This window comes from Podarcis vaucheri (assembly GCF_965113315.1).
Source record: "Podarcis vaucheri genome assembly, chromosome: 10".
In the NCBI taxonomy this organism is placed as follows: Eukaryota; Metazoa; Chordata; class Lepidosauria; order Squamata; family Lacertidae; genus Podarcis; species Podarcis vaucheri.
The window spans coordinates 45,733,201-45,745,735 of record NC_138748.1 but is presented as its reverse complement, the minus strand read 5'-3'; the positions used below and the strand labels follow the sequence as shown (position 1 = coordinate 45,745,735).

Sequence of the window (12,535 nt, the reverse complement as noted above, 5' to 3'; positions counted from 1 at the left end):
CTATCTAGGAAAGGTGAAGCTTTCAGGCCCATGATACTAGAGATTCAGGTAGGTAGGTAGCCGTGTTGGTATGACGCAATCAAAGTAAATTAAAAAATTGTCCAGCAGCACCTTAGAGACCAACTCAGTTTGTTCTGGGCATAAGCTTTTGTGTGCATGCACACTTCTTCAGGCCCATGTTATGAATAAACAAACATGGTAATTATGTCTATTCAAAGGACAATGGTGAAGTACGAAACACCTGACATTTTCTGTGATGTGTGTATAGTTTAGACTACTTCTGAAATGGAAGCGGTAACAAGGGGCAGAGCCTGAAATAATATGCATGAACGTAGAACTTTTTAGTCTGTGCATTAAGTCAAGGATGGTGCAAATATATGGTGTAGGAGCACTACAAGCCTCCCAGCATTCACACTGGAGGTGAACTTTGTAGTGGATCAGGTCCCCTGCATGCATGCCTGCCTGAGCTGAAGCCTGGATTTCATTACCCCTCCCTAACCCTTTTTCTTGGGAGTACAGTGGTGCCTCGCAAGACGAAATTAATTCGTTCCACAAGTTTTTTCTTCTTGCGAGTTTTTCGTCTTGCGATGCACGGTTTCCCATAGGAATGCATTGAAAATCAATTAATGCGTTCCTATGGAAACCGCCTTCAGACCAGGTCCGGGGACAGTCTGTCCCCCGACCTCTTCTGAAGGCTGGGGGGGGGACAAGGGCTTTTCTTCCCACCCCCAGCATTTAAAAAAACCCCGGGACAGCGGAGGACTTCTCTGCTGTCCGGGGCGATCTTAAAATGCTGGCGGGCGGCATTTTAAAATCGCCCGGGACAGCGGAGGACTTCTCCGCTGTCCGGGGCGATGTAAAAGCCCCTGGGAAGGCAGGCAGGGGGGACAAAGACTTTTGCCCCCCGCCCGCCTTCAGAAGAGGTCCTGGACCTCTTCTGAAGGTGGGCGGGGGGCGAAAGTCTTTGCTCCCCACCGCCTGCCTTCCAAAGCCGTCCGGGACAGCGGAGAAACGTGCTGCCTTTCTCCGCTCTCCCGGGAAGGCAGGCAGGGGGGAGCAAAGACTTTCGCCCCCCGCCCGCCTTCAGAAGAGGTCCAGGAAGGCCGGCGGGGGCCGAAGGTCTTTGCTCCCCCCCGCCTGCCTTCAAAAGCCATTCGCGATAGCGGGAAGCGCTTCCCTGCTATCCCGGACTGCTTTTAAAATGCTGGCGGTGGGGAGCAAAGCCTTTCGGCCCCCGGCGGCCTTCCTGGACCTCTTCTGAAGGCCGGAGGGGGGGAAAGGCTTTGCTCCCCACCACCAGCATTTAAAAGAGGTCCCCGGAGATTTCCCTATGGGCTTTCTTCTTGCGAAGCAAGCCCATAGGGAAATTCGTCTTGCGAAGTGCCTCCAAAACAGAAAACCCTTTCGTCTTGCGGGTTTTCCGTCTTGCGAGGCATTCGTCTTGCGGAGTACCACTGTAAACAGTTGGCGAGGAGGGCCCAGTTTACAGCAGAGGCTAACTACACGGCAGAAGAAAGAGGTTGCTCCTCTCCTACACAAGGTGTTTCAGTTTGCCTTGCCAACGAACCAGGCTGCTTCCACTGGAGAGGGACTGTCCCTCAAAGGAAGGGCATCTGCTTTGTGGGTGGAAAGTTCCAGGTTCAACTTCCAGCAGGTCTCACACAAGGCTGGGTATGTACACTTCTCTGAAACCCTCAAGAGCCACTGCCAACCGCCTGACTTGGTGTGAGGCAGCTTCTTATGTCTTACGCAGCTCCTGTTCTTCCAAAGGGCTTGCACCGGAGAGCTTCCCATGGAATTGTTCCCCATTTTCATTTTTCAAGCGTGGATGGGTATCTTAAGCATAAAGTCATGGTCCTTTATTGCTTCCTTTACCCACACGGTGAGAACTTGCAGTGACCTTTCCTCATTTTTATTTTATTTTATTTATTTACAACATAAATCCACCACAACTCAAATAAACAAATCCACCACCATTAGACATAAACATAACAAAAAATAAACATAACATAAAATATAACAAACAAAAGAAATGGCCGCCTTGTTTACTTCTTATGAACTGTTTCTTTTATGAGCTGTTATTAAATTTTTCAAATTATGACTTAAAAACAAACCACAAAGTCTCCTGCAGACATAAATCGAAACAAGTCCAGGTGTATATTTTAGGGCACTGTTTTCTAAAGTATTCTTTACATTTCCCCCATTCTTTTTGAAATACTTATCTGGAGAGTCCCCTAATTGCCTCTGTTAATCTAGCCAATTCAGTATAGTTTAGTAATTTATCCTGCCATTCCGTTTTTGTTGGCACAAATTTTTCCCCAATTTCTGGCAATTAAGACCCTTGCCATGCTTGTGGCATAGAGGGATATTTTCTGATCCTCTCTTGTTATACCTGTGTCCGTTATCCCCAATAGGAAAGCTTCTGTATTTTTCATAAAGTTATACTTAAAACATTTTCTAAAGTTCATCATACACCATGTCCCAGAAGCTTTTGATTTTTTCACAGCTCCGCCAAACATGTATAAATGTCCCCTCTGCTTTACCGCACCTCCAACATAGACCTTTCCTCATTTTAAAACAGGTGAACTACACCTCGCACCACACTGGCTGACAAGAGGTATAGTTTAGCAACACCTGTCTTAAAATGTGGCTAATGAGATGTTCTCAAAAACGAAGAGTAGGTTATGCTTCTTGTACTACATACTTTTCCTATCACCAGAATGGCCCTTTGTATGTGCTGCCCTTTCCTACTTGTCCTCCTTTTGAAAAAAAACGCCCACGTTTCCCACAACCTGGTGAATTGCTTTAAATATAAGGACATTCTGCACCCTCCTCTCGGCTATTCCCCTCCCCCAAACGGTGATTAATGTTTTCGCCGGCTGCACACTAAAGGAGCTCAATATGAAAATGTGATTCAGTGAGACAGCCTCGCTGTTTCCCAGGTACAGTGCACGTAAGTGACTGCCAGGAAACTAGCAGGGGGTAGCAGAGACATTGATTTTCATGGAGTCCTCAGCAAGTCTATTAAGAGTTAGGAGGCCGCAACCGTGGGATCAGAGCCGCAAACACAAGACGGAGGCAGCAAATTACATCAGGTCTACAGACTGCCTCAGTCTTTGAGCTTAAGGCAATGAGACACTGTCAGCTTTCATTTCAATGCAGTTTGCTCAAGTGAAGAAACTACCGAGTCCACCTCCAGGCCCCAGGCAGAGAAGACAACAGGGCGGTGGGGGAGAAAGAGGAAAAGTAGGCAGGCAGAAATGTGCAAAGCCACCCTGAAAGCAGACAGCACTTTATTGAAGTTTACAATGGAAAAGTTCAAATCACCTCCCACCCTCCTTGCACATTGTATTAAAGTTCTCCGTATTCACAGTGACAGCTCTGGCAAGGTCAGAGTCAAGTCAGTCCCCAACTTTCCTCCCCTGAGCATTCAGGATTTCTCCTATCAAAGCTGCTTAGCTTATGAAATCGAAAACGTGGACTTCTGTCGAAAGGTACGAATCCCATTAAATCTTGTCTTTCACAAAAGCAGCACACTTTTTAAAGCAACAACAAAAGACAGTCACAATAGCCTACTAGGCTCAAGGTTCAGAAGCAGCCTTGGAATTTCAATGATGCAGAAATCAGATCACAATAATGGATTTGCTACAAATGCCCCCTGCCTCCTCCGATTAAAAAATGTGGGTTGGCTGAAGTCAAAACACGCTGTTATGTGGCAGCAACATCCTTGAATCCGATGAGCTGGCATGTATCAGGCAAAACGAGTTCTTCTCTCATTGTGAGCATAAGGGCTGCTAAGTCTTTTTGTCTTTTTTAATTTTAGCGGCAGAATGAGAAGTCAAGCTTCCCTCGCTTCAGGGACAGGCAACTACTGCAAATGGGAAGACATACATTTCCAAGGCCCATTCAACCAAAGCAACGTACAGCATTGTCATCAAGAAAATATCTGTCCTAGGCATGTGCCCACACACTGAGAAAGCAACCTCTCTCTTCCCTTTATGGCAATATCCACATTGGGAGTACTGCCTTGGTTTGCTGCTGTGATCACAAACCTTGGACTCACACTCTTCCCTCTCCCTTTCTTGTGTGCGTGTAGGGATTTAAAGCTTCTGTTCCGGTTTCAGAACAAATTGTGATTTGTCACTGCGTCTAAACTTTCCAAACTGGTTTTGTATTACTTCTGAATCAGTCCTGTCTTTGAAGGAAGAAAAGTAGTGTACGAAGCAGCCCTGAGAGACACCATTACTTCCAGCTCAGGTTTCTGAGGACTGACATAGATTATGTTAACTGGCACAGAGAGCAAAAGAAAGTCCAAGGAACAGTAACAAGCAGGAGTAGGCAATGGGTAGCCTGGCAACTCATTATAGCTCCCTATTAGGCCTGAATCCCAGGCAGCCCATAACTATGGAAAAAAAAATTGGTGCAAGCTGACAGATGCAAGCAAGGGATTCTTTAAGTCTCTTACTCGCCCTCTCAGACAAGAGATTTTGGCAGAATTCTTCTCTTGCACACCTCAGCTACTGATGCAGGTACATGAGAAAGGCAGGAAATGATAACGATATGGTTCATAGGAGAGGAGCATAAGCAAAGAACCCTGTAAAAATCTTCCACTGCTATTTTGGAGGATGGGACAGAGGAGGAGGGAATTAAATAGCATTTTAGTGGGCAGAGCTAGCATTGCTGGCCCTTTAGCCCTTTCTCAGTTTAAAATAAACCTCCTTTAAAACTTAGTTGCCCAACAGGGTGTAGTTTCTCACTGTTTATGCAATTGCTCAACAATTCATGTCCTTAGAAGTCAGACAACTCGCGTGGGATGCTGTGCCCAACAGCTTCAGTTTCCCCAAATGTTCTCAAAGCACGTTGGATTTGTCACTTGTAGGACCATGAAGAGGCTTCTGAAATGGGGCAACTCCCCTGTACAAGGTGACCGCATTTACTAAAACAGTTGTCACTGATGCATAAAAAAAAAAGAGTGGTTCATTGTTCTGAAAGTCAGGGCCTCAGTATGAACCTCTTGTCCTGAAGGAAGCTTCCACGGCAGTAATAGCGGCCCAACAAGTCTTGGGCAGCTGAGCAAATATATCCAATAGGAAAAGCGTGCCTGGTACCAGCAGCAGCAAGCCTGAAGTCTTGCTGAGGAGCTCCAGTTGCTCTTTCTCCCATGGCTTCTCTGTTTGATTGAGGAAACAGTGGGAAATCCCGTTACCTCTTCTCAATCTTCTGCTTCTGCAAGCTGAGGGAGGTGAAGCTGGCCAGGAGGTCAGTAACCTCGTCCACCTTCCAGAGGGGAGGGAAAAAAGCATAAGAACATGTTACAGAAGTCAAATAAGAATATGATGAAGGAAATGAAATTTGTGAGGTGACAGAATTCATTAATTCACGAAGACTGGGACTTGGTATTGTCCTGTTGAGCCAGAGAAATTTCTGCTACTGAAGGACATAAGAGTAAAGAGAAGTATGTCTACAAAAGTAAGAGACCTTGAAGAATGGGTATGGTCAGGAAAAGAGAATTTTTTTTAACAATAATCATTTTTCAACAATGACCATTTTTCAACAATGACCATTGCAAGCTTTGAAAATGGTGCAATCCATCAACAAAAGCCACAGTTTAAAATTTGGTCCCCGATTCATGAGGGTTGGCAGTGAGACTTGGGACTGTTAAAAGGATCTGCTGCCATGCAGAAGCAGAGTTGCCCAGGCTTCCTCCTGTACCAGATTTGATGGAAAAGAAATCAGGACCATGGCTTTTCCTTCTAAGTGGAGCCACAGCTACTAAATCATTTTATTTTCACAGCAAAGCTATTGCAACATTGCTTCTAGCAAGAAGAACCACGTGCAAGTGGAGTGGGCAATGCTCTGTTGAAATCAGGATAGCCTTTAAAATTTAAACTTCTCCAACTGTACTGATGGGTCTTGAACTTTTCATCCTTATGTTTCTAATAACAGAAAGTAATGTGCTGTCACCAATTTGACAAAGTATTATTAAACTAAAGCTTTTCCCCCCACAATGTCTTGTAACTAAATAGTGTATCATTTAATAAATATATTTTTCTCTACCCTTCAGGAGTCTCAAAAAGGCACTGTCATTTTGCAACACTGAAATATATTTAAACTTGGTTAAGTCAGATTTTAATTAAATATACAAAATCCCCCGTCATTCATTCACCTGCTCTTTTGTACTAGTCTTCTGTAGCCTGGAGCAAAGATCATCCAGCTGTTCCCGATGTTCATGGCGCCCGAGGCGTTCAAGGTATTCCCGCAACATCTGGATGATCTGAAACAAGGAGCATAGGAGAGATGGGATTTACTATGAGCAATGGAGAGGGTTCACACTTCTAAGTACCAGGTCAAAATTTAAGTACTGTAATTCTGCTATAGGTTTTGATGAATTCTGAAATAAAATGGAAGCACATTTGAAATAAATAAAACAGAACAAATGAGAACTAAATGGGGGCAAACACCATGGCTTTTCCACTGGCACAGAAACAAACTAAATATACTTTTCAGATCTGCAGACTGCTTTGCTACTATTAAGATTGGACTTTCCCCCTATTTTATATGCATATTAAATCTGAGAAGCGCATGGCAGGAGCCTGTTTTCCTCAAGGGTTCCTGGAGGGAAAATGGCTTTTATGGAAAAAGTTCCATAACAAACTTCTATGCACAGAAGATCAACATTTTGCAACCAGGCTCTATTATACTATATTATGTATTAGATTTCTTGCCCACCCATTCTCCTTATCCTTATCACCTGCTTTACTTCCAGGCACACAGCTTCCAGACTCTGTGAGAGGCCCTCCTGCAAGATGTTCAGCTTCGACTTGGCCAAGTGCAGAGGGGTCCGTCCAGCTCGATCTAAGGCGTCCACTCGAGCTCCTGGAAGATGCACATGCAGAAGAAGAAAGGGTGTTTTAAGGATGAAGATAGCCCCCTCCGGATATCTATAAACAGAGAAGGCAGCTTTCTAATTGGCATTACCTCCACGAAGCAGTGTGGTGATGATGGGTACATGGTTCGTGCAGGCAGCTGGGGAGGGAAAACACGAGACACACAACTAAGTAGTTACAGTAACTTGGTGGGGGACAGACTCTGCTTAATGGGGTAATGGTTGGCACATGGCACTCTCACAAAGGTGCCAAGAAATCCTCAATATCTCAACTTTGAATCCCTAGGCGGCCTTAAACAAGCCAATACTGCCTCAGCCTCAGCAATCACTTTCAACAGTATGGAGATAAGGATTCTAGAGATAATGTCCCCATTGGCATGTAACCTAAACCATGGCTTTAAGTGCTACACCCAGAAGCTGGAACAATTCAGAGCAAAACCTCATGCACACATCTTTTGTCCTCCTGTACAGCCAGGAGAAACTCTTCACCTGCATTTACTTTCAGTTCCTCCTAATGTGTTTTGTGTTTTTTATATTGTCATTTTGTGTTGCGAACCGCCCCAAGAACTATGGGTATAGGGCGGTATACAAATCTAGCCTCAGTTTGGCTTCAAACTCCCTAAGGCAGAACAGCTTCTTCTAACTCTCTCCTTGTAGTGCTGAAGAAAATCCAAATATACTTAATCACACAAGTTGCTACTGTGAGGCAAAGGAAGGAAAGAAGATATAAAGGAAAGAAATAGGCAGGTCAAAGGTAAGGCCAAATGTGCTGCAGTCCGGTGGGTGTGAGAGACGCTTACCCAAATGCAGGGGGGTGTTCCCCAGTCCATCTCGCTGGTTTGGGTTGGCTCCATGGTCCAAAAGCAAGTGCACTAAAACACAAACAGACCCATCCTAAGTGTGTCTTGAACATGATGGGCAAAGAAAACCCACCAGATCTGAACTATTTACCTCTACAATCGATAAGACTGGCTATTCAACAGAGCCGACTCATTAATGTTACAAATATGTTACCATTCAAATTTTAAAAGCATATATAACATAAAGCAATGCTCTAATCATAGTAGCAGTAAAACATTTCACTTTTTAATGATTGGTTTCTTGCATTTAAACCCCACCCTTTGACTTACAAATATCAATACTACTTCTACTTCAATTCCATCAGCCATCCATAAAAAACCAAGAGCCCCCTAGCTCTTATATATGCTCACTAAAAGCAGACATTAAGAAGAACATTTTTAGAGCCCTTCTAAATGATAACAAGAAGGGAAGCAATCGTATCCCTTATGGCAAAAGTACCCTTGCCTGAATCTCCCCAGATCCATCCCTCACAAAGTGCTCCACAGGAACTAGGATCTCCTGTAGTAAAATGCCTATTTTATGTCCCCTGAAACTCTTTTAAGTTTGCACACAGAGCATTAAGAAGCCATCATATGCACCAATGTGCCATTCTTCCTTGGAAGGAGCTTCTGGCGCTTTCAAAGTTCCTTCCTATTCCTGCTTTCTAAGATTCTTTTAACTAAACATTTCAGGACTCATGACACAAAACTTCAGCTCCTCTTGAAATTGTTCAGAAATATTCTGACAATCTTGCGTGACACAATATTTTAGGAAGAATATTCCAAAATTTTATCAGTGTGCATAACATCACTCCTCAGTCTCCTTGCACAAGCTGGGTGGGATGCTTGCAAAAAGGATATGGGGTTGTTTTTTTTCTGAAGCTCAGCTTTTATAGATAGAAAGAAAATGATTAGCAATCTATCCTGGAGAAATGGGGCCAGAAGCGGACAGGCCCACCTCACTTCAATGTGACTCACCAATACTGTCATTTCCATTGCAGGAAGCAAAGTGCAGGGCCGTTCGACCTTTGTCGTCAGCTGCACAGGGGTCCACCCCATCTTCCAGAAGCTGCTGCACTGGTGCCACCAAGGAAGACAAGACAGCAGTCAGAGAGCTGTTCTGTTGGTGATTCATCATTCAAATTCCAACTTCTGTGTCCGGGCTGTGGAACTAGATCTAGCTGGTGGGCTAGATTGTTATTCCCCGCCGCCCCAACTAAGTCCCCTTGAGCCAAATCTGATAGCTGGGCAGGGCAAATGCATATTTCACAAAGTGCCTTTCAAGCACTTTACAGGATTTGCCAAAGAGCAAACTCTTTTGAAGCCCTTTGCATGAGGTTTTGCCTGCAAGCCCCTTTCATCTGCCCCACACATGATGTCAGATTTGGCAGCAGGTACAGGGCAGGTGGGCATGGCCAGAATGAGGAGGCAGGCCTTGTAAGGTGCACAATGGATTCTGGCTTGAGGGCACTGGCCTCCTTAGGAGGGACTGTTGTAAGCTACTCTGAAGGCATTTGACAGCTGAAGAGTGGGTAAAAATGCTTTAAATAAGTGAAGCTTATAGCTTGGTCACTAGATACTTCCTCAGTCCACTAATTTCCTTCAATCTATTGACAAGAGTCTTTTAAAGATGTTCCTTCCAAGGGGATTTTGAAACCACCGAAATCCACAGTTCAAAGCATTCTCCTTACCATGCAGGAAACCACATTCTTGCTGGCCACATTTCTAGCTTACAAGATACACATCACCAGAACTGATGTAGAAGACAACCACACACAAAGATATACACTAGGGCCCAAATCATGTAACCGTACCTGTTTCTAAATCATTAGAATTGGCAGCTTCTCTCAAGCGTTTCAAAGCTGTGGAAAAAGAGAGGGTGAGTTTTTTGGAAAGCAAATAGGACAAGAAGAACTGCTTAATTCCTGACTCCTAGGCTTGTTCCAAAAAAATAATAATTTAATAATTCAGGTTTTGCAAAACAGATGCTTATTCATTTCTCGTTTCCTGTACACAAGCCATACCTTTTCACAAGGCTGAACTTATTTTATGGGATACAACCTTTGAAAGTTAGCAGGAACTATGTTAATTAACTGGTCTGATACTGAAGGGGGGAAACTGGAAATGTCAGAAAAATTGGAAAAGTCAGCAATCTCCATTATTAGATGAATGGAATAGAAACTTACTGAGCATGGTGCCGATGACCTATTAAATTAAAAGAAAACCTAGAGAGGGCTTTGGATTTGTAGTATAATTTTATATAATATTAGAAACAAAGAAGAAACTACAAAGAATGGAATGGCATTTGTAATTGTTTAAGGGTAAGAACTTAACATAATGCTATGTTATATGCATGATAAAAGTTAGGACTGATTATACAAATAATATTTCTAATTTATGTCTGCATTTAAGATTTTTACATAATGCAATTTATTTCACCCAGCTAAATACAGTTTTTGTCTAGCTAATATTCATTGTGACTGCCATGCAGAAGGTGCTTGTTCAATTCCCATTGACACTAAACTGGGTATTTCCTGCATTTCAACACTCTTCTACTTTCATATGCACTCCTTAAAAAAATATCTAGAAGGCCATCTGCTTCCCCACCATATAACTCCTGTGCAAGAGCGCTCATCTGTTAAGAAGGAAAAAAAACTACAGGTGCAAACAGCAGCAAGGCCTCCCCCACCCTGTCTGATAGTCTCATTATTTTGTAAAGTTTTACAAAAGATTTTGAAGGTTTTGCACTGCCCCATCTTGTACATGGGAGTGTAAATTTACCCACAGCCTGGCTGCATTCATGTAGCCAGTCTACCTGCAAACTGTTTTCTCTCTCAAATCACTTCCTCATTTTGCACCCTCTCATACAAGTGCACTCTGAAGAAACTCTTCAAGTGATGCTGTATTTGTATAAAGAGACAAGTGTGACTCGACAGGGTATTCCCATCTCTTTTCTTCCCATGCAGTGACCCAGAAGAGAGTATCTTTCCCCCCTCTCTTTTGCTTGCTATTTCTCCAGGTTCTGCAAAGCCAAAACTGACTTCACTTGGCCTGCAGACCTATGCACACTTACCCAGGAGCAAGCTCCAGTGGTCTTTCCACTGCATAAGCATGCTTAATAGTCTTGCTCTTGTAAGGCTGCATACTCAGAATTATTCAAAACAGATCAATTAAACTTCAGATACCCTTTCTACTCCCAATCAAGACAACAACATGCCCCAAACCTTCAATAGGTAAAACAGGTAAAATGAAGGTTCCAGTTACTATAAAACCAAGCCACTATAGTTAATTCAGATTTGTGTGTCACTATTGCATCCCACCCTTTTTCTGGGGAGCTCAGCATGGTACTTTGTGCCCCATAAGCACACTTTGGTCGCTACACTACAGTGGGTCTTCAACAGAGCAACATAAGAGCTGAAGCACAGTGGATCACAACTTCCAGGCAGTGTAGCTGAAATACCTGACCATGTGACCAAGCATGAAAGCCCAGTCCTGTGGCTGTTGATTCAGTGCACAACAGGCCTCACTTCCTAGAAAGCACATTTGGGATGGAAGCCCAACTCTGTGCGTGTTTATTGGGGCACAGCTGCCCAAGAATCCCCACTGAAGTTACACTCCCCTAATGCATATTTGCATGGGTGCAAGCCCTGCTGAACCCATTAGGATTTCCTCCCAGTAAAGCATGCCACAGGTTGGACTTGTTAGTCGTGCAATAGTTAAAAAAAGTTTATTATTTATACCCCGCCCATCTGACTGAGTTGTCCCAGCCACTCTAGGCTACCAAAAATAAATACTAATAATATTAAATTTATTATTTATACCCCGCCCATCTGACTGAGTTGCCCCAGCCACTCTGGGCTACCACCTTCCCCCCAATCTCCTGGACACAGGCCCGGCGGCGGCCTGGAGGTTCCCTCACGCGGCGCGCCGACAAGGCGGACGGGGACAGCCCCCTTCCGCGCCCAGCCCCTCACCGTGGATCTCCTTGCCGGTAGGCCCCACCTTGCGGTGCAGCCGGGCGGCCTTGCGGCGGCGGCCGACGAGCTTGCACACGCGGTGCTCGCACTGCCACGGCAGCTGCAGGTAGTGCAGCGAGGCGGGATCCGGCGCCTCGGGAACGGCCCGCAACGCGGCGCCGAGGCCCGTCAGGGAGAACATGTTCGCGGAGGCCGGACTCGGGTCTCCCGCGCTGCCGGCGCCTCCGCCTTCCATCCCCGCCGTCGAGGCGCCACTGCGCGTCCGGATCTCAAGCGAAGCGGGCCCAGGCTCAGAGCGCGAAGGCGGGGGCGAACTCGCGTAACCATAGGAACAATAGAATGTGGGGCGAGGAGGTGGGGGAGGGGGAAGAGGGAAGAAGAGATAGTCCGGCCGCCGCCGCCACCGCAAACATCCACTCAGGAGCTCCCCAGAAGCCGCCGCGTAGCCAATGGCAGAAGGCGAGCGACTCTAAGAGGCGGGGCAAATGACGTCAGAAGAGGGGTCGTGCGCCAAAGAGATGTTTTATTTGAGAAAGGAGCCACCACGCAGGAATCCGCCATATGCGGGGCTACATCGACGGGCCAAGCTGTTAATGTTAATAATAGTTTTCTTTTCTTTTAATAAAAAAAGCTTGATGTGGCTGGGTGGGAATGCTAACTGTGGAAGGGAAGTAAAATGGAGTATCTTGGGAGGATGGGATAGCCGGCTGGAGCTCCAGACATGTGCCAAGTGCTCCCTTTGTTGCACTTTTCACATGTAGGAATCCACAATGATTTGCATTATACAGCAAGGTTAAAATACCCTTTCGCTCTCTCCCTTAAATAAAAACTAT

At 45.0% G+C, this 12,535-nt stretch overlaps 1 protein-coding gene across 1 annotated transcript; it reads right to left on the bottom strand.

Annotated features, from left to right (window-relative positions):
- Positions 1–3,276: 3,276 nt before the first annotated feature.
- ANKRD54 (ankyrin repeat domain 54) lies at positions 3,277–12,106 on the bottom strand. Its single transcript, XM_082241368.1, has 8 exons — positions 11,700–12,106; positions 9,540–9,587; positions 8,704–8,802; positions 7,687–7,758; positions 6,979–7,026; positions 6,752–6,876; positions 6,167–6,274; positions 3,277–5,277 (listed from the first exon to the last, which is right to left on the bottom strand). Exons 1-8 carry the CDS (start codon positions 11,935–11,937, stop codon positions 5,203–5,205), a joined length of 813 nt encoding a protein of 270 aa, XP_082097494.1. The 5' UTR covers positions 11,938–12,106; the 3' UTR covers positions 3,277–5,202.
- Positions 12,107–12,535: the final 429 nt, after the last annotated feature.

Excerpts from the sequence above, each read along its gene's own strand:
- ANKRD54 (XM_082241368.1), bottom strand. The coding sequence starts at position 11,937 with ATGGAAGGCGGAGGCGCCGGCAGCGCGGGAGACCCGAGTCCGGCCTCC. Across the intron at positions 7,027-7,686 it reads GAACACCCCCCTGCATTTGG|CTGCCTGCACGAACCATGTA; the intron begins GTAAGCGTCTCT and ends TTCCCTCCCCAG. Across the intron at positions 6,275-6,751 it reads TGTGCCTGGAAGTAAAGCAG|ATCATCCAGATGTTGCGGGA; the intron begins GTGATAAGGATA and ends TCCTTGTTTCAG.